The following is a 25,253-nucleotide window of genomic DNA, read 5'->3' as shown; positions in this document are numbered from 1 at the left end:
AAATAATAAAAAATATAAAAAACCACTGAACTTCCTCATTGTGAAAGCACTACAATTAATCATATAAATCATAAATATGTATGTCAAGATTCTTAATTAATACCTTGTTAGTAACCATGAAAAGGGTTGTCTCTGTTAGTAGGATGTTTAAAATTAATTAATGTACTGCATAAAATCTTTGTAAATATTGTAAAGAAACCAAGGCGTTATTTTGATTTTTCATAAAGATATTTGTTATTAACTTTATAAGAAAATAAAATTTTGTGATTTTGTTAAAAAGCTTTATTCATTTTATTTCCATAAGTTTTCAACTACATCATTGTACAAAAAAAAATACAGACGCGTCCCAAGTTTTTGACCGAATGAAATTTAACATTTAAAGGGCTTATGATCTGTCATCGGCCGATCAAAATCACTTTATTAACAATTCTGCCCGTGTTTGAATATATTGAATGCCTAAAAATCCATATTACTGTCTGAAAAAAGTTCTCAATCTCATTAAAATCACTGATAAGAGGTTAAATCATTCATAAAAAATGTCAATATGACAGATTGATTAAGTTTTCTCGGCGGAACCAAAATTAATTCAACCACCCTAAGCCGGAGTAAAAGAGCGACAGACATCATTTTTAAAGACTGCTGACATTCTGTCTTCTGAGATTAATGTTCTTGTTTACGAGGTTTTCTGCGAGGCTGACAGCAGCCCCTTCGTCATGGTGGGTCCTGCTGGCGATGATGTTATTTCTCTCAGGACTGAGATGAAGACAAAACATCCGTCTAAAATGAGAGGTAAGAAAGATAATAGCACATGTGTGACTATGACCCATCAGGGATTTGTGTTTCCAATCTTGGAGGAGTATTTCCGGGAGGGTAGATGCGATAACAGTATAGACTATGTTAGTAAAAATTTTAACCTGATGTTATTGCCACATAAACAAATTTGTCTTCTGTGTCACTGTCACTATTATTTACTTCTAGTATAAATTCATCGATATTTACATACAAGGAATTTCCATCCTTATATTTTTTCTGAATGTTGGACACGATTTCTCCAGTTTTTAATGGTAATAAAATCCATGTATGGACATTGTTTCCACCCTTGTGTTTCATTGAGCAACCTTCGGTTTTGCAAAAGCATTTATAACTTTTATAGGATTTAGGTAAGTGTGATAAAATCACAGTGTTACTATCTTTCCCCTATATATTGTATTTAATATATAGGAGAAAAGTGGAATGCTAGAATACATTAACTGAGAAGGCTCCCTTAATAATGAATCAAAAGGAATGTTAATTTATAGCATCTAATATTGAACACTTAAGTGCCTGGATTCGGCCACAGTGACTGCATGATGGTTGCAGAGTTTGTGTTTAACTATGTTAGAGATGTGTTATTTCCCTATTGCCCTTTCCTACTTTTGAATTGTAATTTTAGTACTAGTTAATCAAAATATTGTCATTTTAAATTCGCGTGCGGTCTCTGTGACCGCACCTGAGTTAAAAATTTCATTTACCCACATCACTAAATTTGGATTAAACTTCTTTTTCTTAAGTTTTATAAATAGACTCACAGATGAAAAATAGCTAAAGCTAACTGTTACATGCTAGTAAATTCGGTATTTTGGGCCTCATTTAATCAGCCCCTTTCTGTTCTGTTCTAATGGCCTTATTAATCGGCCCTACAGACCTCAATTGATTAGCATTTAGGCCCTTGGACAATTAGGATCTCGGATGCGCTATATTAGTTATCAAAAATACAAATATGAATCTTGGCACTTTATAAGTTATCGTTATCCATAAAAATAAAATACATATGTTATTTCAGACACAAAATAATTATTTTAGCAATGTAAAAATGTTTGTCGGCCCTGTGGTGTAATGGTCAGCGCGTTTGCTTACCATGCAAGAGGTTTCGGGTTTGATTCCCGACATGGTTGATATGAAATATTTATTTAAAAGGTGTTTTTCACACTAGAATATTTCATAGTCCCCGGACTGGTACTTGAAGCGTAAGACCGATCATCTTACCTTCACGTAACAAAAAAATATCAATTAACACTGCGATTGGTGTACCAATGCAATGCCCTATGCACCATTAGGTGCGGAAAGGGAATGATGATGATATTTGAATATGAAGCATTTAAAGGAATTTTAAAATATCTCCAAAAAAAAAATTGGGGCTTTAATTAAATGTTACCTCAAAATTTAAAAATACTGCTGGTAAAAATAATTCAGAGATACACTTATTATTTTATTTGTTTATTTATTAACATAAACGGCAAATCAGCCTTTTACAAAACTTTTAATATTAACATATTTTGCATAATAATGATTTTTTTTTAAAACATAAATTTCCCTTTACCCAAGATTTATTTTTAAAAATTAAACTTAAAAATTAAACAAGATTTATAAAAAAAATATACAACATATTCAGTTTAAACAATTTAAGAATAAATGTAAAAAACAAATTAAATAATGAAATATTTATAAGTAATATAACGAGAAAATCATCATGTACTGTTTCATACAGCTGGGCAAAGTGAACCAAAAACTGTATATATTATGAAGTGTATAAATAAGTGTATTGTAGTAATAATAATACATGATCTCTAATAAATCTTTTTTTTTTAAATTAAAGGCAAATATTGTGACCCAGAAAATAAGGAGAAGATAATAATCATGGGTAGTATGCCAAGACAAAGAAGCAGAGGCACGAAAAATGATGACCCTGCATGGAGCTGGGGAGAGTGCACAGAGCCGTGAAGGGTGGAAACGACAAAGAAGAAGAAACATTGTAATAATAATACAAACTAGCAGAAGATTTGGCCCTTCGGCCTCAATTTATCGGCCCTGCGGGCCTCAGTTGATTAATTAGAATCTCAGGCACTGTGAAATTTCACCCTTTTGAGTCTCACAATTATTTTTTTTCTGTTTGGAGCAATCTAAATATAATAATGAACTGAAGTGTGATCCCATGGCTAGTGTCGCGGACCCAGGGATCAGAGGTCCAAACTTCGCACCCTGCTCTACCACAGCTTGGTTCTCATTTTCTAATAAATAAATAGTTTGGTAAATCATAAGAACACAAATATTTATTTAAAAAAATAAATAAAAAAAGAATAATCTGTCACTCAAAATAATGCTTCCAAAACCACACGGTTATAATATATGAAATATCCCGGTGGGCTCCATAGTGTAGTGGTGAAAACGCTTGACTCACGCATGGGAGGTTCCAGGTTCGATTCCTGGTGTGAACACAAAAATTAAATGGGATTTTTCTCAAAAAACCAAACAATCGGTAGGGTGCCAAACCGATCCTCCCAAAATCTACCGATATTAGGTGAAATCTACCGATCATAAATGAATTAACCAAATCGTCGTTGCGCCGGCAATATCTGTTAAGTGATTTATTTTTTTAAAAGTATTTTTAACTTCTCATTAAGATTTCAAAATTTTGTTTCAATAAAATATAGTTAAACATTTTGTCAAAATAAAATGACTTATTTTTCCTTTTTGTCATGAATAAAAATGTATTTGAAAATAAAATCCATCATCAAAAGGTATATTGTTTAAATTATCTCCTTAAAAAAAATCAAAATGTCACTTGACAGATATTGCCGGCGCAACGACGAAATACTCACTTTTTTCTGTTTTTTCAGCAAGCTATTGTTTATGCCTGGGTGTTTTTTTTTTTTTTTTATTAAACCACAAAAGGCCAGAAAGCCCAATTACAGTGGAGAATTGTGGCACAGAATAGTCAAGCTTGAGAAAAATCACATTTTGAATTTTTGTATTCTCACCGAGAATCGAACCCAGAACCTTCCGTTCGTGAGTCAAACGTCTTAACAACTAAACCACGGAGGTCACCTATTATGTTATATTTATTATGCCTATATATATATATCTATACCTTAAAACTGAAACACTTGAAGACATTTTTTGCGAAATTGAGTTATGAATATCATTTTGTTCATAAATTCAGATTCTATTAATGCTTGAAACATTGGAGTCCTCCGGTACCTATACCACTACTCAAATAACTAGTTCTAAAACACCGGTAGTCCCATAATACTTCAGAGAGTCCATATTTTAAATGTTTTTTTCTTAAATATCTTTATCAAAAGCCTATAAATCCAAATAAACAGCAATTAATTGAGTTTTTACTTCGAGAGATACATTTGAAACTATTTTACAACTTCAAAACGCTCTCCTGAACGAAATTCAACATGTTTGAACAGAAATCAACCCATTTTATATAGCAAACATACCTTAAGTTCAGCATTTTTTACGTCATAAACAAACTAACGCAGAGTAATATAAACTTCAATATATTATATCGATACGGTATAAAGTAAAATTAATAGTTATATACATTAAAGTATCTTCACCAGTAACTTACATAAAAACGTTTGAAAACGTTTAACATGACAGCGAGAGAGACAACAATCGGACGCAAGAGAGAGACAGCGCCTTACAAAACAATTAAGGACGCATGTGTATTCCTTTCCAAATGACATATGTCTTCTGCTACTGTTGACGCTCTAAACACTGTCAAGAATGGTCAAGAACAATGGAAGAGCATTGGGTGGATTCATTAAACATTATTTCATTTATCACTAGGCAGGAAAAAACACGAGTCAGTACACCATGAGGTCAACTTATCTCCGCTCGATTTCTTTTACCAAAATTTTCAGCCGCGAGTAGAAACTAAATAAATGCAACCAAAAAGGAAAATAATAAATATGTGTCACCACCCTAATTTTAACCGACCGAGTGAATTTGCGCGATACATGTAAACAAGCCCGTACATGACAGACTCAATCAATCATTTTAAGACTATTAATATTATAGATAGAAGATATACAGATAATTATTATTTATCTCTCATCACATTGCACGGTTAACATAAACAGGGTAATAAGTAAAAAAAGGGTCAACGCATCTGTCAAACTATTCAATTGAGGTCTCAACTTTTTCGTATTGATAATTTATTTGAATATCTATTCTAAGAGTCTTAGCTTACGGGGATTAAATTACTGGGATAGCAATTCGCCCCGCATAAGTAGATAAAGTTTGTACTGGAAGAAATCATGCAAAAAAACTGAACCTTTTGCATTATTTGTGTGCGACAGATGAGCCTGCGGGGCATCCGACTGAAATAATAATATTATGGATGGTGTCATTGCGCTTTGAGAGGACTGTCAAACGGTTTGTAAACATAACCTCAAATAACAAGTTATTTTGAACTGTTTTCAAGCAACAGTTCAACATTTAATGTGCTTTTATAATTTTTAGGTTTTACGGAATGGTAATTAAAATTAGAAGAAAAAAAACAATACACTACAGTCACTTCAAGAGTTTTCTTATAAAAATCGTTTGTATCAATTTAATCTTTAAGCATTGCATTCTTCCACATAACGTCAAAAAAACGTAAAAAAATACGTCTTAGAGCCACCTTTTATTATTTAATTCATGATATTTTAAACTAAACAACAATGACAATTTAAATACAATATCACTTGAAAACTTGTACGAGTTCACAAATTAGGATAAGGCATTTTCGACATTTTTTGCATTCAATTAACAAATTTGACGTTTGACGTTTAGTCTCAATAAGGTCTTAATAGACCAATGTAAATAATTAATAATGCTGCCATACATAAATTAGTATGGCAGCACGTAAAAAATTCAAATACAACTCTAGGGGCTGAAACAATACAGAATCGCCTAACAGAATTAATTTAAGGACGTTCCACACATGCTTCGACTGCATGAAATTTCTCGATTTGGTTATCTAGCGTCAAAAATATAAACTTTCTGATTTAACCCAAAAATTTAACCATTTGATGGTAATTTTTGTTTATCTATAAAGTGTTCCGCTATTGTCAGGATGCCCAAGTTTACACGCTTTTTTATGTTCATCAATTCTTTTCTTTGCTGTGCGCCCTGTTTATCCTATGTATACTTTATCACATCTTTGGCAACTTAGTTTATAAATAGCTTCCGTTTCCAAGGGATTATTATTTTTTGGGTTCAATAAATGGTTCTTTATTTTTCCCACAGTCCCAAGCGTTGTTCCAATATTACGTTTTTTCAGCACTCTGTCTATACTGTCAGTAACATTTTGTTCATATGGTAGGTGTGCAGTTTCTTTGGTAATATCTTCTTCCTTGTTCTTCTTTGTAGCTGGCGATTTAATAATGTTGTGAATTTGCTTCTTTTTATATCCATTACGCTCCAACGCATATGTAATTGTGTTGACCTCTTCTCCCTTTTCGGAATCTTCGCATATTCGTGTCGCTCTTGTTAACAATGTATTTATTAACTCTCGTTTTTGGGCTGGATGATGATGTGAATCCGCGTGTAGGTATCCGACCGTATGAGTTGGCTTTTTATACACCGTATGCCCAAGACTGCAGTTCGATTTTTTTTACTTCAATATCAAAGAACAAAAGAGTCATTAGCTTATAGTTCCATTGTGAACTTTTTCAGGGGGTGTAATGAATTTATGAGTTCGAAAAATATTCAGTTCATTCATCCCATGTGGCCAGACTACAAAAATATCGTTTACATACCTCAGCCACACTTTGATTATTTTAATACAAAGTTGTATTAAAATAATCTTAAAATTAGAAGAAGTTAGAAAAATACTTATTTAGAATACACATATACGTCAATAAACGGTAAACAATTGAAATCAACATAGTATTATTTAGGTATTACAATTTTAAGATAGTAAATTGATACACTGCCTTTTAAAATTCAAAAGTGTTATATTAAATATATCTACGTCATTTGCATATTCATTTGCAAATGTATGAATTCTCCTTATCGGCGAGTGTGCACTGTAGTTTGTGGTAGATACATTTACATAGAATAGTTTATTTATATAGAGGGGGGCGACGTGGCGTGAGAGAGACCGATAGAGCGGGTGAATGTGCTCGCTATCTCTCTCGCCGCGTGATTGGTCAACCTAGTACCGCCCGCTATTGGCCTAGCACCGCCGCCGCACGGCAAAATGTATTGTATATATAGCCCCGCCGGGCAAATAATAAATCAGTTAAATCGTCACACCGCTAAGGGCTTTTACTCTCCACCTCGTCTCCCTACCTTGCTTCAACCGGACCTCGCCGCCACCTGAAATATTCGACCGCCGTTACCCCTGGACTTGGAACTCGGATACTCTTTGGATTAGATTTTGGACCCCGGATAAATTGGACTCTTGGCTACTTCCCCGGAACACACCCCGCCGTTCCCGCCGACGGAGAGATACCGGCCTTACAACCCAATTGCCTGCTTCGGGATTGCGGCCGCCAGTGCCACTCTGCATTGACATCAGCGCCTACAGTATACAATTCTTGTGACTGGCGTGATTGCTACGGAAGCCAGTGATCCGCCGCGTCGGTTACAGTATTTTCACATCAATATTCTAAGATTACATCCCACATCGAATCACCCACATTTTCGTGTTTAAAATATTATTTCCAGAGGTTCCCATAATTACCACCGGTAGCAGCACGTCGCGACTCAAGAATTAAAAAATGTGCTTGCATTTATACTCTGTAATATTTTTAATTTTTTGTAATTAGCAAATTTTATAAAAATAATACAAACAGCGTGTTTCAGATGTTTTTTTTTTAATAATATATATTTTTTCTTTTTTGTTTAAAATATTAATTAAATTAGAATTACATTAACAAAACTATTGGCAACAAGCCACGTGTTTTTGTATTTTTTATTTATTAAAAGAAGAAATTAGTCAATTCACTTTTTTAAAATTTTTAAAACGTGATTTGAAATTTTCGCCTTAAATATTATTTTTTCAGAAACCTGCTGTTATAATTTTTAAAATTATTTTTCATATACTTTATTACACCATCTACCAACATACAGTACTCGTTTTCCGAAAATCTTTTATAAAATATATCTGAGGAACCCCCTTATATTTTTTTTCAGAAACCTGCTGTGTTTTAATTTTTTAAATTATTTTTCTCATTTACCTTATTACACCATCTACCAACATACAGTACTTGTTTTCTGAAAATCTTTTATAAAATATTTGTGAGGAACGCCCTTAAGTGACCACTTTACTCACTGTATTATATTTACCATTCTGTCCATATTTGAACATCTATATTCCTTCAATTCTTTTACCTGTGATGTTTGTGAAGTTCAAGAGCTGAAACCTTTATTTATGCGGGTGAGATTCATCTAATTGAATTATTTCACCTAGATACTAGGCAGCGCCTGAAAATCTAATTTTTTCGATTTCTATACTTCTTTACGGACCATGTGGATTTAGCAAAATGTTCCCTCTGTTGTAATATGTTAATAAATATGTTGGTTATTAGAATAAACACTAGACTTTATAATATACATTTATTATTTACAAATACTTGTAGATACCATTTGTATTTTTACCCGATTAAATGCTGAAATATATTTCGTTTTACTATAATAATATAGCAAAGTTGTTCTTGATGCATGTTGTATCTAGCCGTTCGTATCGTTTATATTCTATATCTTTTATCTATGTCCACCTCCATCTTGAATACAAATATCAATGGAGCGAAGCAGTGAATGTTGTGTTTGTATTGAGTTGAGAATATGAGATAATGAGAGTGTAAATGTAAATGTAAATGTAGTGAATTTATTGGCCGTGGTGTGCAATGGCGTCGCCGAATGCAGTGGTTGTTCTTTTAATAAGAAATGACAGAGAATAATCATGTCGTTATCGAAAATTTTATTAAAAAACAAAATGGATAACGAAGTAATTAATATAGAGCGTGTTTGTCGAAGTTGTCTCAGAGAAGACGGCGAGATGAGGGGTTTGTTTACAGCAGAAGAAAACCCGAGACAGCACGAGCCGCGCCTGAACCAAAAGCTTGCGTCAAGCACTCAAATACAGGTCAAATATTTAAATTTATTATGTTATTATTTATCATGGTACGAATGCTAATGGATGCAGAGAACTTGGAAAATTGACTGAGAATGGAATGACCAAATTCAACAAATACTTGATGATAAACATGACAAAAATAGGAATATTCCGTGTGCGTGCATGAGAAGATGCATGAATTTAGAAGAAGCGAGGTTTTTGTTTAATTATAGTAGTGTGGCGTTTTATCCTATCCTTATGGGGGAAACGGCGTGATCGTTTGTTTTGATTTAAGAATTTAAATAATGCGCTTCTTTCTACAATGTTTAGATAACATGTTATTATAAATACACTGATACTATTTCTAAATATTGCTTGTTTATCTAATTTATTTGGTAATTATTTATTTTATTGGCATCTTATCTCTGCGTATTGCATGTATTTTATGGTGCTGCGGTAACATTGTCAACCTCATTTATCATAATATGTAATGTAAAATTGGCGTTGTTTGCTTGATTATTTCATTTGTAAGTGTTCTCCATAATTTCATGATGCAACAATACTCCATGTTCCCATTTTCTGCCAAAATCTTATAAAAATATTTCATACAAAACATTTTGATTATATTTTTGTGCTTCAAAATTATTTAAGCTTCAAATCTTTTCTTTATTAAATTCTTATATTGATTTTATCAACGTTTGCAAATCTAGATTAGTGTTCAGAATTAATCTATGAAAGCCTAATGCATATCTAATTATTGATAGGAATTAATGTTTATCGAATTCCATTTGATAGTTTAACTCTGACTTGCCACCTAATGCAATGTTTCTCGATGCATTCATTGGTCACGGAAACTATTTTAGATTAATATGCCATGTTTGTTTGTTATATTAGCTTTGTTGTTCTGAAAATATGAACAAAATGGATTTAATTTGAATAAACTTATATGCTTAGACTAGATTTTTTACCCGGTTTCGCTCGGAACCTCTTTTTATACTCAATTTTCATTAATTACCTTAAAAGATCTTGTCCTGTTATTTTTAATATATTGCCTAGTAATTTCATCCCAGAATAATGAGAAATTACAAAATTTCCCATTGCTACAACTCACCATTGGTGGGTTTAATTTTATAACCGAAGAAAACCCAGAAAACTTTGGCTTGTACGGTTGATCTAGAAATGTAGTTTCTAAATTTTATGTTGCCACTGAGTTGGCGGTATGCACAAAACAAATTTTCAAGTGCAAAAGGGTTAATATAGCATCAACATACAAATTATTGTATACATACTTACATAGAAAACGTAAAATAATAATTAAGAATAGCATGGATAAGGTACTTATTAAAAAAATCCATAAATTGTTTTATTTACAAACATAAAACATATAATAAAAGAGAAAAAAATCCACATAGGCATTTAGCCTGTGCGTGGGTAAGTAATAAGCGACGTACAGTCCAAAATTCACTTTTTTATGAAATTTGATTGATAAGCAAATTCCATCTGTATCTGTTTACTGTGTTCATAATATTTCCACTAGATGACGTTTTCAGCGGTAAATAAGTTATTTCAGGCAACCAAAATTAGTTAAATTTAGAATGAAATACCGCCTTTCTCCAGCCAATCTCGAAGTAAAACTCGACAAAGAAGAAAGAGAGTCTCACGATGTTGGAAGGGATATATGACAAATAAGAACCACCTGCGTATAAACATTTTGCAACAAATCAAATGTCTGAAATTGCAATATCATCAGTGAAAATCGGCTGTAGGCAATTTTTAAATATTTTTGGGAGATGATGTCCTGGGACCAAAGAAAAGTTTACATTTCAAACATGCCGGTTAAAGAGCCGGTAAAGTGTAAACAAATTGTCTCAAATTAATCTAAATTTCAAGACACCCTGCATTATCATTTAACTGTGGACAATGTGAATGCAAACGGGGATAAAGAAATGGTTTATGCTGTATTGGACCAATACACAGTCCTGTCTCTCAATCTATAGGAATGGCAACATGCTCAAACAATACCAGATGGCATAATAAAAATGATAAAAAACTGAAAGAAATTAATAACCTGAAAATCATTATTTAAACAACTTCCAATCCTTCCTTCCCATTATTGCCAACATCTACATGACTGTTTCTGAAACCAACTTTTACTTGCTTGTGGTAATGGTATAAAATTTATAAAGAAAATTTAAAAACAACTTAATCTGGATCTCGATTTACATTTAAATCTGCATTCAAAGATATAAATATATCTTTTTTTTAAAGTTTCAAGCATAAACTTTGTGAAACATTATTATTCGATATTTAATGATGAAATACCTATTTTTTTGTCCACATTAAAAAGGCAAGTGTGACTTGTGTCATGGGTATGAAATGAAAAATGTCACCGAAGAAATGTATACTCAAGACATATAATGCAAAGATGCAGCTTGAGTCTAAAATGAAACTGATAAAGATGTTGCTAAGATGGAAATGCAACAAGTTTTCACACAAAGTTCCAAACTGGAAGTCTTTCATATTTCTTGAATGCGGGAATTTCCTTATTTAAAGCGTGCACTACAAAGCGGCCATTAATCCTTGGACAGTGGGGTTGTGCGCATTTGAAAGAGCGCAGCCTAACGTTTTTTTATACAGTTGGTTTAGTTACGGCCGTTCGATCATTGCAACCCAGCGGGCATTCAAGAAATAATTTAATATCGCACCTGCAGGTCGTGTTTCTGATCGGAAATCGATTGTTCAGTGGGTGGGCACGTTTATGGATACTGGCAGTCTGTGAAAAAAGAAACCAGGACCTTCAAGAACCACTGGATACCAGAAAACATCGAGAGAGTAAAGCAGGCGGTTCTGAAATCCCCTAAGCGATCTGCAAACATGCAGCTACTCTTACAATTTCTGATTGCGCAGTGAGATGAATTCTTCTTAAAGACCTGAAATTTCATCCACATCAACTGGCAGTGGTGCAAAAACTTAATCAACGCAATTTTGTTGCAAGAAAAAAGGTATGTGAAGCCTTTACTGAAAACCTGCCTCATAGCGGCATATTTTCATCTGTCAGGATGCGTGAATAAATGAAACATGCGATATTGGAGTGGCGTGAACCCTCGAGAACTTTATGAGTAGACCCTGCATGCAGAACGTGCGACTGTTTGGTGTGCATTATTCAGAATTAGCATTTTTGGCCCATGGTTAAAATTAAATTAAATTAAAGCTTGGACAAAAAAAATAATTACTTCCTCAAGACAAGATCTGGTCTATCTTAGTTCTTTCTTTTCTTTTGGTTTCGAATTCAACCTCAAGCTCACGTCAAAACACCGCTGGTGGTTAAAGAAGGACTAAATTCGCGTTGGGCATGAGTTGAGTGTCATAATTTTAGAAGGCTCAGGGTAAAACGCAGTCTGACTATTTTTCATTAACACATCTTCCCGTATTTTCTACATGGATTATGGCACTAGAGTAGTGATTTTTGCACGATTTTAATTTGAGCACGACGAGGCCTCTTAGCCAATCACATGAGGAGATAAAACTAAAATCTTACCCTACGTCTACAAAAATGTGTGTATACCATCTGTTTCATGTACCAATAAGTAAAATATCGTATGTTAAAAATGCTTTTTTTCGTAGGACTTTTTCAGTGTACAATACAAAATATAAAAACATTCACAAACATCACTCTGTCAGATTAAAAATTTACACTAAAAATGCGTTATGTAACTTAGTAGACATTGTATCAAATATGTACATATCCCTTCCCCTCCTCATCCTTTCTTCATGCATCCATGTCCTAATCCCGCCAAATTCACAATAACTTACTGTTTTTTTTTTGATTATTACAAAATAGATACATGAATATAAAATTTTTATGTATATGTATAAACTTAAATGTAATTTTATGATATGTATTATTATTTTCTTTACTAACTTTGTACACTTTGCGGAAATCTGTTATTGGTTGTGAGTTTATACACTATATCTGTTGTGTTTACTATAAATATGTATGTAGAACTGTTGGTTTCCCGAATAAAATTTAATTAAATTTAAAATATAAATATGTCAATAAAGGCAAAAATGGATTCCATGTCTCTTTATATAAGAAAAAATATTTGTTCAACCAGCCAATAGCAAGCAAGCCAACGTTCGGGCAGGACAACGTCTGTCAGGTCCGCTAGTAGTGTATAAAATTGGCTATGTTGAGGTATAAAGTTCATAGAGGTAGGGCTATTTTTGGCTGAAATATAATAGGTAATGTAAAAACTGATTCAACCCTCCTTGGTGTCCCCTAAATAACGAGTATTCTCATTCATCGAATACCTAATACCCTACTGGAACTCAAAATATAATGTTTTTTATCTCTCCTGCACAATTAGATTCTTAGCATTTGGGCGGTATTGTTTCTTCTTCTACTATAATTTAAAGAATAAATAGGTTAGCATGAACTGTATACAATAGAAAATTAATTCATATCTTATCGTCTCTTTCTGGTTTCCTTTTCTTACATTTGTAATATATTATACCAATTGAACATATGTATTGCGTTTTGCAAATTTAGCATACTAATATTATATTTTTACATCATCATTCATTATTAATTGTTTAATTTTTTTATATATCTTGTAAAATTGTATGAAAACTAATTCTAGTACCTTAATATGCAAAATCCCATATGTCAATGCATTAACAAAAAATAAAAACAGCTGTAACTGTTTGATTTTTGTGTTACTTACGTTGTTTGTTTTGTTATTAATATATATATATATTGTTTTTGATGAACAGTTATGCAAAAATTAAAATCCAAATGTGAATTACTTCCATTTTAAGACCTATAACGCACCAGGCAGCTACGACCGGCAGCCACAAAAATTAAGATAATTATGTGATGTGTAAATAAACTAAGCAGGTTCTGCTTGCTCCATTAGTCTAGCTGCCTAGTGGGTTATGAGTCTGTTTGCAATATTCATTAACAGCGTAGGGCATAAGAATTTAGGCATCAAAATATATATGATTGTTATTGTAGTTTTAAAAAATAACTGTTTTCATTTTTTATTGATCTCTTTTATTAGACATGCGACAGGATCTATTTTATTGTATCAAGAACAAATTTAAGTTCTATATAGTTTGCTTACCTTACCCAAGGCCCTGGGTTAGATTCCCAGCGAGGTCTACATGGCGTATTTATCATGAAGTTTAAGGCGAATCATCTTTTCTTTATGTAGCAAATTATTGAGATATGCTGCTTTGGTGTACCAATTCAGTGCAGATAAGGAAATGGTGATATATTTTTTTTATTCCAGGCATTTATATGTATTTGTGTTTCATGAAAACTTAGTGAATGACAGATTTTTTATTGGTAAAATATTATGGATCTTGAATTTATTTTAAAATATTTCCATTTTTTAATGTATTAACAGATTAGAGAAAATGATGGCCTCCCTAATCGAATTTGTGTGCATTGCGCTCAGCAGCTTGACTCGGCATATGCCTTTAAGCAAATGTGCGAAATATCAGATACTAAGCTCAAGAAATATGTCTCCAAATCATCATCACTCAAAAGAAACTGCATGGATGGATCCAATTCTAACTCAGGTTTGATTATCAATACATTACTAACAGAGAAAGATCGATAGCTCCCAACTATTATCCATATTCAGGGTGTTCTTTAAACCCTGTCACATCCGAAACCACGATGATCAGTATGGGCAAGAAGACATATTGGCATATTTAAAAAAATATTTAGAACGAAGAAAATTTGTAAAAATAAAATATTATAAAGAACAAATGGTTCCTTACTTCTGCAGGGGAGAAGCGAGGGGGGCGCGACCGCGTGGTTAACGGTGTGTCAGACTCCCCCCTCCTTGTTTCTCTCCTGCAGAAGTTAGCAACCATTTGTTTTTTTTAATGTTTTATTTTTTTAAATTTTATTAGTTCAAAAATTTTTTTTAATGTGCCAATATGTCTTCTTGCTCATACTGATCATCGTGGTTTCGGATGTGACAGGGCTTAAAAAACACCCCGTATATCAAAATAAGTTTTATGATATTACGAACGGATAGATAGACTTAAACAGTCCATTCCAACATTGGTAAACACATTTTCTTATACTGAATACAGGTACAAATGAAATAAAAAAGAACTAAATAAAAATTAAAACTAGGGCGAAAAAATTATAATAACTTTGGTTTCGAATTGAATGTCAAGGTCACGTCAAAACCTAGATCGCGGTTAAAGAATGACTAATTCATGTAGGGCATGAGTTGAGTATCATAATTTTAGAAGGCTGTAAAACGCGGTCTTGCTTTTCTTCATTAACACGTATTCTTATATTTTTTTCCTGGATTATGGCACTAGAGCAGTGATTTTTGCATGATTTTGATTTACGCACGACGAGGCCTCTTAGCCAATCACATGAGGAGATAAAACGAAAAACTAACCCTTATTAAGAACAATATTTTGAGTTTGTCCAAATTTTGTAGACAAGGACTAGATTACGAATACATAAATAGCTCAATATAGTCCAAAATAAATAATGTGTCTCCTTATTTATAAAATAAGTTTGCTGAATCAGCTTGTACCATGCAAGCAAACGTTCGGGAATATAAATAATTTTTAGTTTTGGAATTCAATCATAAACAACTACCTAGGTACCTATACAGACCAATAAAAAGTCTTTTTTCTTTTATCTGAACAGTTTTTGCACACTTTTACGACCCAATCGAGCATTTTAATTAATTATAGTTAATTCATTAAAGAATGACTGAATTTGCGTTTTTCATAGGTTGTGTGTTGAGTGGTTTTGAATTAAATGTCAAGTTCATGTCAAAACACGGCTGGCGATTAAAGAATGACTAAAGTCGCGTTGGGCATGGGTTGAGTGTCATAATTTCAGAGGGCTCAGGGTAAATCGCGTTCTGACCTTTCTTCATTAACACTTATTCCTGTATTTTCTTCCTGGATTATGGCTTAGAGCAATGCTTTTTGCACAATTTTGATTTGAGCACGACGTGGACTCTTAAAAAAGAAAGTCCGAAAAATGTTTATTCAACCAGCTAATATCAGGCAAGCCAACATTCCGGCAGGACAACGTCTGTCGGGTCCGCCAGTATGTTATAAAAATTTAGGTTCCTTATGTTTGAGGCCGCATATCTCGGAAAGTAATCAATCGATTGACTCGACATTTTTACAGAACATTACATTTTAGCAGAAGAGCATTTTTATACTTTTTATTTGGAAGTTTCAACGGAAACGGAAACAGAAAATGCTATGTGTATTAAATTAACTCATAATTTTTCATAGTAAATAAATACTGAAGACAATTCTACACAGTGCTTCCATTTTATAAATTTTAGCCAAAGTTACTATCTTTCCTCATATTTTACAGCATAGGCACAGTAACGCAAATAGAGATATTCAGTTAAGCAATGTGCTTTCTCGGTAAATGCATATTTGCTAGGCTATTTCTATTTAATCTCCTGATAATTAATATCACACAAAGCCTCAGCGAAGCGTGGCCGGGTTCAGCTAGTAGATTATAAATTTATATTACCCCAAGCAAAAACAGTTTTTTGTTTTGTACCATGCTAATTTTATTTACTACTGACATATCAGGTGGTGTTAATAGTTAAAATAGTAAATAACTAGAGAATAATCCTAACCCCAAAATTAAAAAAAAAAAATTACATTTATTTTACATTCTTTACTGTGACCCGATGTTTCTGTTTTTAGGAGTTAAACAAGAGGTTTCGACCGGAAGTTTGGATATTATAGATTTTAATACGATGTTCAATTCTGATCTACGGTCGATAAAAATGGAAGTTCGAGATGTCACAGACCCTCACTCGGGATCTGACAGTGATTTAAAAATGTATGTACTGCTTTTTAAAAATTTTAATGTATTTTTATATTTAATAAATTAATGACTGGGTGACAATGAAGGAAATAGAAAAATGATACATTTTTTAATATTTTATTTTTTATTATGAAGTATTTTTCATACAAGATTCTCCTCACTAGGGAAACCTGTTCTAAGGAAGGCTGTGTTAAATTAAAAAAAAATTTTTTTTTTCATATTTTCATGTCATTAAAATATTTTTTTATTTCTTCTATCCTAATTTTCTTCAGCCAGGTATATGCATTTTAAGACCCCAATAATTTTGAATCTGCAGTTTTTAATGAATCTTATTTAAAATATTAACATGCCATGTGTAAGCAGAAAATTTACATCGTAACTTCTATAATGCAGTCCTTCAATCCCAGTAAAAATGTTTGTTATGTAAAAAATTTACTATTTAGAATATCGTCTATGTAAGTTCAATACCGCAAAAGAACCATTGTCAAAATGTTCAGGAGGGATAAAAAACCTAGCTATTTAGTAAAAAAAACGAGATAAAAAATTTATTTAAATGCAAATTATCTTATATTGTTGATTTATTAGAATATTGTATCAGTTGCATTGATATGAAAAGTGCATTGACTAAAATATTTTTTTACCCTATTCCTGAATTAATGATCTCTGTTGCAAAAAATTTAGATCTAATGCATGTAGACTTAAGCCCGTTTTATATTGGTCAGTAAATGGTACAAGATCTTGAGCAGAATTTGGTCCAGTAAATATTGTATCGTTAATTCACAAATTTGATGAAATATGTGGTCTAATTCCTAAAACATAAAACATGTCCTATTTTTAAACCAACATTTGAGCGCACGCATCGCAATGTTATATTGTTAACTGTCATCTGTCAATTTCAATTTTCATTTTTCATTTATTACAAAAGCATAATAAACACTAGAGAAAATTTTATTGTAGAATTCAATATCTACAAATTGTATGTTTTTTCAGTATCTATGTAAAATAAATCTGTGGTCAAATTCAGAGAAAGATAGAACACGTCCTATTTTTCAACCAATATTTGAACCAAGATCTGCAAAATGTAAAATGTTACGGCTGTAGTCTGATGAAAAGTAAGGAAATCATATGACTTTGCTCTTTTAAAATAAGGATCATTTCAAATTTTGCAATATGAAAAAAACATAAATAAATATAAAATAATTAGGTATTTTTTAAAGATATTTCTGATAAAAAAATCAATAAGAAGTTTTATATAACTAAAATATAATTTATTTTCGACCGGCAGATTACGCCTCTTGAAATTTAGATTAAAAACTACATTGGTACTCATATAAAGGTTGGTCCAACCATACGTGTGAAACAAAATATTGGCCAAATGCTCACCACGGCATTGGTGGTATACCTCTATCCGATGGTCCATATTTTCAATGGCGCTGAAGCATAATTGAGGTTTAATGTCATTAATGTGCCGAATTATCTCATCCTTTAGCTCTTGAATTATTGAACATTTGAATAAAATATGTTCCAATAATTTTGAAGATGATGAATTGAAGAGGAAAGTTATTAAAGTAAAAAAAAAACTATAATTTTTCTTAAATTCTATGCCTTCAATAAATAAATAATTGTTAAGAAAACAGTTAAAATAGTTTAGATCAAATCTTTTTTTGGCATTGAGTTTTTTTTCATTTTTTAGGAAGAACATTTTGGGTAGCTGCAGATACTGCAAAAGCTGCTAGGAGCAAATGTTCACAATCTTATGTTGGTTGTTGATTGCAAAAATAATAATATATTGTTAGTTGTCAGTAACTGCGTCGCCATTAAATAGCTCGGTTTGCGAACTGTCAAATGTTAAACAGCTAGTAGTCTGTAATGGTGTCGAACACTGCGTACTGCGCATGCTTACGCGCAAGAACTGCCCAATGTAAAACAGATAATTAAATGGCCCAAGATTTGGCACAATAATTATTGTTAAAAAAACTGAGCAAGAACTTGCACAGGATCTTGTACCATTTTTTGGCCAATGTAAACGGCCTTTATGTTTTAATTATTGTTTGTATATTGGAGGACGTGTGTTTGTATTCTATAGTTTTCCTTAGTAAAATTATTTTATTGAATTTATTGTGTTTTCAAGTAAAGTTCACATTTACTCCCACTAATAATGAATATTTGAAATTTCAGCAACACATCATCGGATTTCCCTTCTTCAGAGGTGAATAAAAACGAAAAATGTACCCAGACCTTAAAAAATGACAATTTACACAATTGTCCCCAATGTCAGAAAAAATTTAAGTCATTTGTTTCGTAAGTATACTTTATATTTATATATTTAACAGAGTTCATTTAAGTATATAGGCAAGTTTGGTGGATTTTTTTACTGCAGTTAGTAGTTCTAAGATCTTTCATATTTATATGTTTGTAATTCTTTTATCTGTATTACATATATAGATAAAAGAATTACAAACATCGAACCAAGTTTGTATACATCGTACTGTTTTCAATAGTCCTTCCTCTACCCGACATCCCGCTGCGCGCATGCGTGAAGTGGCCCCGTAATGTTGCCAGACTGTGAACAATGCACACAAATATAATATAATTTTGTGTTATGTTATATTTTACAACAAAAAATATTTTTTTGACTGGACTATAAAAAAAACAGGTACTTTTATTAGGCGAATGTAAAAAAAAAAACCATTTAATAATCACGTAAATTAAAACTGTTTAATATTACACTTGCGCTTATTAATAGAAAACCGGGTACAAAAATTCGACTACCCTGGCAATACTAACAAAATGTCCACGTACTTTTATTTAACAATCTGACAGATGGTAAAATAATTGAATTCTTAAATTATATTACTTGTGGATTTGATCCTTACACATGAAATGTGATCCTACCTTATTCCCTTTTAATCATAGCAGTATTTTGACACTTGCAAACGACACAACACGGCATAATAGGGTATTTTCAAAAACTGGGGATATGATTTTTAATGCATTCAGTATTTAAAGAATATTTTTACTATTGGAACCATATTACTATCAAAATCTGAAACGAATGTTTTCATTTATAATTTCCTATTTAAAGTTTGATAGAAATAAAACGGCCCGTAACTGGCTAAAAGGGTTGATGACGTCACGCGGGACTTATATATCCTACGTTCACTCAAATCCTATACTGAGATACTCCGACGCGGGCGGCTTGTGGCTTTTTATTTGTTTTTTATAGTTAAATTTCTTATTTTCCTTTGTTTTTTTTTTTTTTGTTTTCATTTATAAACATCCATAGCATTATGACTGAAATTGGTTTTTTACAAGGAAAATCCGATAACTTGCCCAAAATAGATATAATCATGATGGGTATTTTTTTCTCATCCAATACAAACTTTTTAAGTTCCGAGTGTAGAAATGTAAAGGCCGTAAGGTAAGCAAATATATAATGTTTGCTTCCAGAATGTATTCATTTAAATAGTTGTATTATTTGCATGTATTATAAATATATTGTTTCGCGTACATTTAATGCAAAAGGGAAGTAACGTGACTTTGACACAACATAATCCATAAAATACCATTGCTTGTAAATATCTCTGTTGCTCGAGTGCGTGTTAATGCCTTCTTTTATTAAATGTGATTTACTTATTAATATATCAGCTAGGGTAAATTACGGAGACAATGCCATAGATTACATTCAAGTAAAACGGACGGGTGATATTTGAATGGTAAAAGGTCGAGTCACCCCAGTAGAACATAAAGTTAGAACCAAATCGTACTCGGTGACGTTGATTTGCGATGAAGTCTAGGAAATAATAGATTCCTGCAAATGTGAAGACTGTCCAGCATCTCAAGGTCAGTTGCCATTTTGTAAATGAAATAAATTTCACAAATAAATAAGGTAGGTTTTCATACAGCAATTTTTGTTAGTAATTTTATGTTTTATTCATATAGAAAACCAACAGTTCCACAAATTAAACTAAGTAACATAAGTACAGAAATATAATACAAATATAAACAATAACGTTCAAAGAATAAACTATTGTAGTACCTGTCAAGCTTTATAAGTGCTAATTTCAGTACCTACTGTTAGTAAATCTTTATAGTCTACAGTCTACATCATAAAATATAGTATTTTGTACTGAACAAGACCTACGGAAAAAAGAATAGTAGTTTGTTTTTTTTAACATCTCGTTTCATAACGTTCAAATGCGTTCAACCATTTTTTCTGCATTTTTTCATTAGGTACTAGGAATGGTCAAAAAAGCTTTATTTGGCGTCTTCACCGTAGTGTTTGTGCACATCGGAACTAAACAGTACTTGTATTTATAACTAAAGACATTTTATGCGCGTTAATTAGTTAAAACAGTGTAAAACAACCGATTACAACAAAAACAACACGAAGGCTATACAAATTCGTATGAATTTGTTTGAATGGTCAGTCAAATTCGTAACGCGTGACGTCACAAGCCCATACGGCATCCGAATGTTCGTTTTGGCGCCAATTCAAAGTATACGTTTTTAAACTGCTCTGAAAAATTAACGCGTGGAGATAAAAAAAAACTGTACAGTTACCATCGTAATTTTTTTTTCTATTTTTTTGCAAAATAAAAAAAAACCTGAAAATACCCTATTGAATTTAAATCGGGAGTTTGTCTATGTTTATATCAAAGAATTAAGAATAGTTCAGAAACCGCATCAAACAGAAGGCTACTAAACTACTCTTAAACGGGTATTTTTACGTTTTGGCCCATTTGTTTCTTTGTAGACGTCGCTCAGTACGCAACTCCCGATTTGAATTCAACTATGCTGCGTTGAGTCGTTTTAAAGTGTAGAAATACTGCTGGGATCAAAAAGAAACAGGATGCGATCACATTTCATATGGAAGTAGTAAATGCATGTGTAAGTAGCACATGTATTACTTAAAAATTGAATTATTTTTCCATATGTCAGATTGTCAAAGAAAACAAAATCGACATTTTGTTAGTGTTGCCAGGGTAGTCAAATTTTTTACTCTACTTTTCATCAAATATTATTTAACATGACATAAAAGTATCCACTTTAGGTAAAATAAAATATGTTACATATTTTAAGTTCAAAGTTCATTAATTCAATTACTCTTATTAAATGACCCTTTACTTATCTACTCTGTTGTGTCAATCAATGTATCCGCGTGCACAATAAAATTTTAGGGAACTTAAAAAAAAAATTATCTTACATTTGTGTTATGATTTTATTTTTCGCAATCTGGCAACATTACGAGGCGACTTCACGCATGCGCGCGGTGAAAGTGGGGGGATTTTTGGACACAGTCCGATGTATTCAAATATGATGATTCTATGCTCCTTCTGGACTATTCTTAATTCTATGGTCTATATATATATAAAAGGCAATGTTTGTATGTGTGTCCTCGATGGACTGAATAACTACTGGACCGATTTACGTTTGGTTTTCCGCGAAATGTACATCTTTGCCATGAGAAAATTTATAGCTCTAGAAGAAATCTCCAATTTACTAAGTAGACAAAAAACTTACGAGCGTAAATGTTTTTTTATTCGCTCACCAGGGTTGCATTCGTCGAGAATGCACATACAAAAAAAATAGATGGATGTTGTTGTTTTTTTTAATGTTTACAAACAACATTCGCTTTTTATGGATCCCAATCAGACTATTTCCTTAAATTCCTTATAATTTCCACCAATTTATTTCTTTTACTTTTACTCAAGGGGGTAGAGAAGATTCAGAATACCACTCCAGTGCTTCTGAAGGCCTTCTGAAGAGAGGTATTATTTTCTTTTGTCACCAAGTTTGTTCATCTTGTAGGACTTCTTCCGTAAGATCGAGTTCCCTCTATTCATTCTTGTACCACCAATTTTTCCATGTTATCTCTTCGCCTCGTAACGTGGCCGAAGTCCCCGAGAACATGACTCTGTTCAATACCCAATTCTCGGATTATTGAAACATATGGATTATAATCTATGGTATCCGCAACATTCTACATGTCTATTTGCCTTCGTTCTCTTGCTCTCAAGGTTTAGGTTTCTGTGGCGTACACTAATATATACATGAAAAATTAGGGTTTCGAGGCTTTTATTTTTGTAGACTTAGGGCTGTAGTCAATTAAAACACACGTAAAATTAGGAAATCATACAATTTTGCCATTTTAAAATTATGTTTTTTAAAAATCGCGCTATTATAGTTTTATAATTTTATAAAACTTGAAAGGATACTAGAATCGTTCCTCAGTGGATGGATACAAGCACGTTTCTTAGTGGTCCATAGGGCACCTAACTTACCTATGAACGGACAAGCAGAGCAGTGAGACAATCTCAGGTCGCAGTTCTATTCTGGTGCTGGCGTGGACATCTCCCGGATGCTTGACTTGGCTGAAAAGGATGTGGCTAGTCTATGTACTAAAAAAATATTTGATCAGTTTATAAAAGATAAATTTATTTACATAGAGTGGCACATAGAGTAAGACATATACAAGTATTCGGACAGTTACATAAAAATATGATACCATAAATAGGGACCTTGATCGCTGGTCTTAATATTTTCCTAGGTTGCACCCTTATCTACATGCTGGTGAACCGACAACTGCAGACCTTTTTCTTTAGGTCGTGACGTCACACATATGGACTATGAATTACATAACCTACTTTAGGCAGAGCATTACCCTTAAAGGGTATCTTATTACACAATTCAAACCAGCATCAATATCATGCTGTTTTTTTATGAATAGTTTGTTAGAATTTGTAAAATAATTAAAAAACGCAATTTAATGTCGTATTTAAATAACCATTATCAACATCTCTTTATTCGCACACTAAATTGAATAAATTGCATATTTATCTAGTACCTACCAGCACTCATATGTTTTGTAATTGTAAAAAAATAATGTAATTTTTCCCATTTCACCAAGTCAAACGCCTTCTTGAAGTCTACATAACGTCAGTATGCATAGCAGTGAGTTGAATTCTCTTACTATTTCGATAACCTGTCTATTAAGGATTTGATCTCGAGTACTTTTTCCTCTGACAAATCCCGCTTGCTCTTCAGCTATTGTTCATTTAAAATATGGAGAGTTATTTTGCTTCCATGAAAAATAAATTATTGAGTCTATAGTTTGAACACTTGTAGACTTTTTTTGCAGTGTTACAAAAACAAACGTAAAAAAACAAATTCTTTAGCCATTTACCTGTCTTCCAGATTTGGCTGCATATTGTGTAAAACATATTCTACACATTAGTCTCTTATTTTTGTAATGATTTCTATGAGAATTACATGCAGACCGAGAGCCTCTTCAAGGTTTAAGGTAATATGTTGCTGCTTTTATCTTTGATTTAAGTAAGACTGGTTCGCATTCACCAATATCTGTCCAATAATTTGTGGATGGACTGGTTCCAGTAAATTGATAACAATTTTTTATTATTTATTCTGAACATTCATTTTTATTCTGATTGCTAATGTTTTTGGTTTAAATTGGCGAGTAATGAATTTTATCTTGTGTTATATAAATCTTTAATTTCTCTCTGTATGTCTCTCTATTTCTGAGCATATATTTCTATGATACTCATTTTTCCCGCATTCTCTTTGAACATCTCTGTTGATGGTTTGTAGGTCGTCATTATTAGCATTAGAGGCTTTCATGAACCTTTGTTTCTCTACCAACTCCAGGGTTTTTATGTCATCCAGTGCTGTTTATTCTATTATAGGGTGGTCATTGATTTGAATAGAAATGATTCAGTCATTAATAGGATTACATCCCAAGACACCATTGTTTTGGAATAACTATAATAACTTAACTATGAGAACTGGTTACATTTCCAATCAATAGGATTATATCCTAAGACAGCATTGTTTTGGAATAACTATAGCAAATTCACCACGAGAACTGGTCCTGAGAAGTAAATAATATTGTTTTCAGTGTCAAAATGAACACTGTCCTTCCATTGTGTTTCATTCGATTCAGATACAGCCAGTTATTATATGACTATATTTTTAATGAGTTTTATATAAGTTATTTACAAATTAGAGCTAAATTTATTGCAAAAGAGAGGGAAAATATTTAGAATTATAAAATTTTAGAAGTCTAGGCATTTACAGGGCTTATGACATGTCATAGGCTGGTTTAAGTGGCTACTTTACATTCACGTAACATTCACCATTCTGGCTATGTTTGTTGTAAACATCCACATTTCCTCAACTCTTCCATCTGTCAACTTTTGTGAAGTAAAAAATCTGAAACCTTAATCATGCGGGTGAGATTCATCCGGCTGAACCAATTCACATACTAGGCAACGCCTAAAAACAATTTCCCAATTTTTGTACTTATTTTTATACCAGTTAGTTATTCAACAATGTTTTGAGTATGTTCAAATGTTTACAGACAGACTGGATTTATTCCCTAGGCAGTTATTTAGAGCTAAATTTGTTGTAAAAGAAACCTTCTCAAAAATGTTTCCCTCTCTGTTGCAACAAATTTAGCACTAAATAATTCCCTAGGGAGGAAATCCAGCCTATCTGCAAACATTTGGACATACTCAA

At 32.4% G+C, this 25,253-nt stretch overlaps 1 protein-coding gene and 1 long non-coding RNA gene across 6 annotated transcripts in view; one reads left to right on the top strand and one right to left on the bottom strand.

The window, feature by feature from the left end:
* Positions 1 to 267: 267 nt before the first annotated feature.
* LOC148281530 (uncharacterized) lies at positions 268 to 5,622 on the bottom strand. 5 transcript variants are annotated; one of them, XR_015822336.1, is made up of 3 exons: positions 5,453 to 5,622; positions 4,397 to 4,704; positions 268 to 777 (listed from the first exon to the last, which is right to left on the bottom strand). It is a non-coding gene; the product is annotated as an uncharacterized LOC148281530 (long non-coding RNA). The 5 variants fall into 5 exon arrangements; XR_015822338.1 differs by having other exon boundaries at positions 5,509 to 5,599; XR_015822337.1 differs by having other exon boundaries at positions 5,517 to 5,583.
* Positions 5,623 to 8,546: 2,924 nt separating this feature from the next.
* Positions 8,547 to 25,253, top strand: part of LOC148281529 (uncharacterized) — a 48,946-nt gene continuing 32,239 nt past the window's right edge. Inside the window, exons 1-4 of the mRNA XM_088226581.1 lie at positions 8,547 to 8,905; positions 14,284 to 14,458; positions 16,595 to 16,733; positions 18,897 to 19,019. Coding sequence (XP_088082707.1) covers positions 8,723 to 8,905; positions 14,284 to 14,458; positions 16,595 to 16,733; positions 18,897 to 19,019 — 620 coding nt within the window. The 5' untranslated portion in view covers positions 8,547 to 8,722. The remainder of the gene's footprint in view (positions 8,906 to 14,283; positions 14,459 to 16,594; positions 16,734 to 18,896; positions 19,020 to 25,253) is intronic.

This window comes from Micrasema longulum, unplaced genomic scaffold (genome assembly GCF_059751315.1).
Source record: "Micrasema longulum isolate JH-2025_06_02 unplaced genomic scaffold, ASM5975131v1 h1tg000443l, whole genome shotgun sequence".
Classification (NCBI taxonomy): domain Eukaryota; kingdom Metazoa; phylum Arthropoda; class Insecta; order Trichoptera; family Brachycentridae; genus Micrasema; species Micrasema longulum.
The sequence above is the reverse complement of the archived record's forward strand: the minus strand, read 5'-3'. Positions and strand labels throughout refer to the sequence as shown.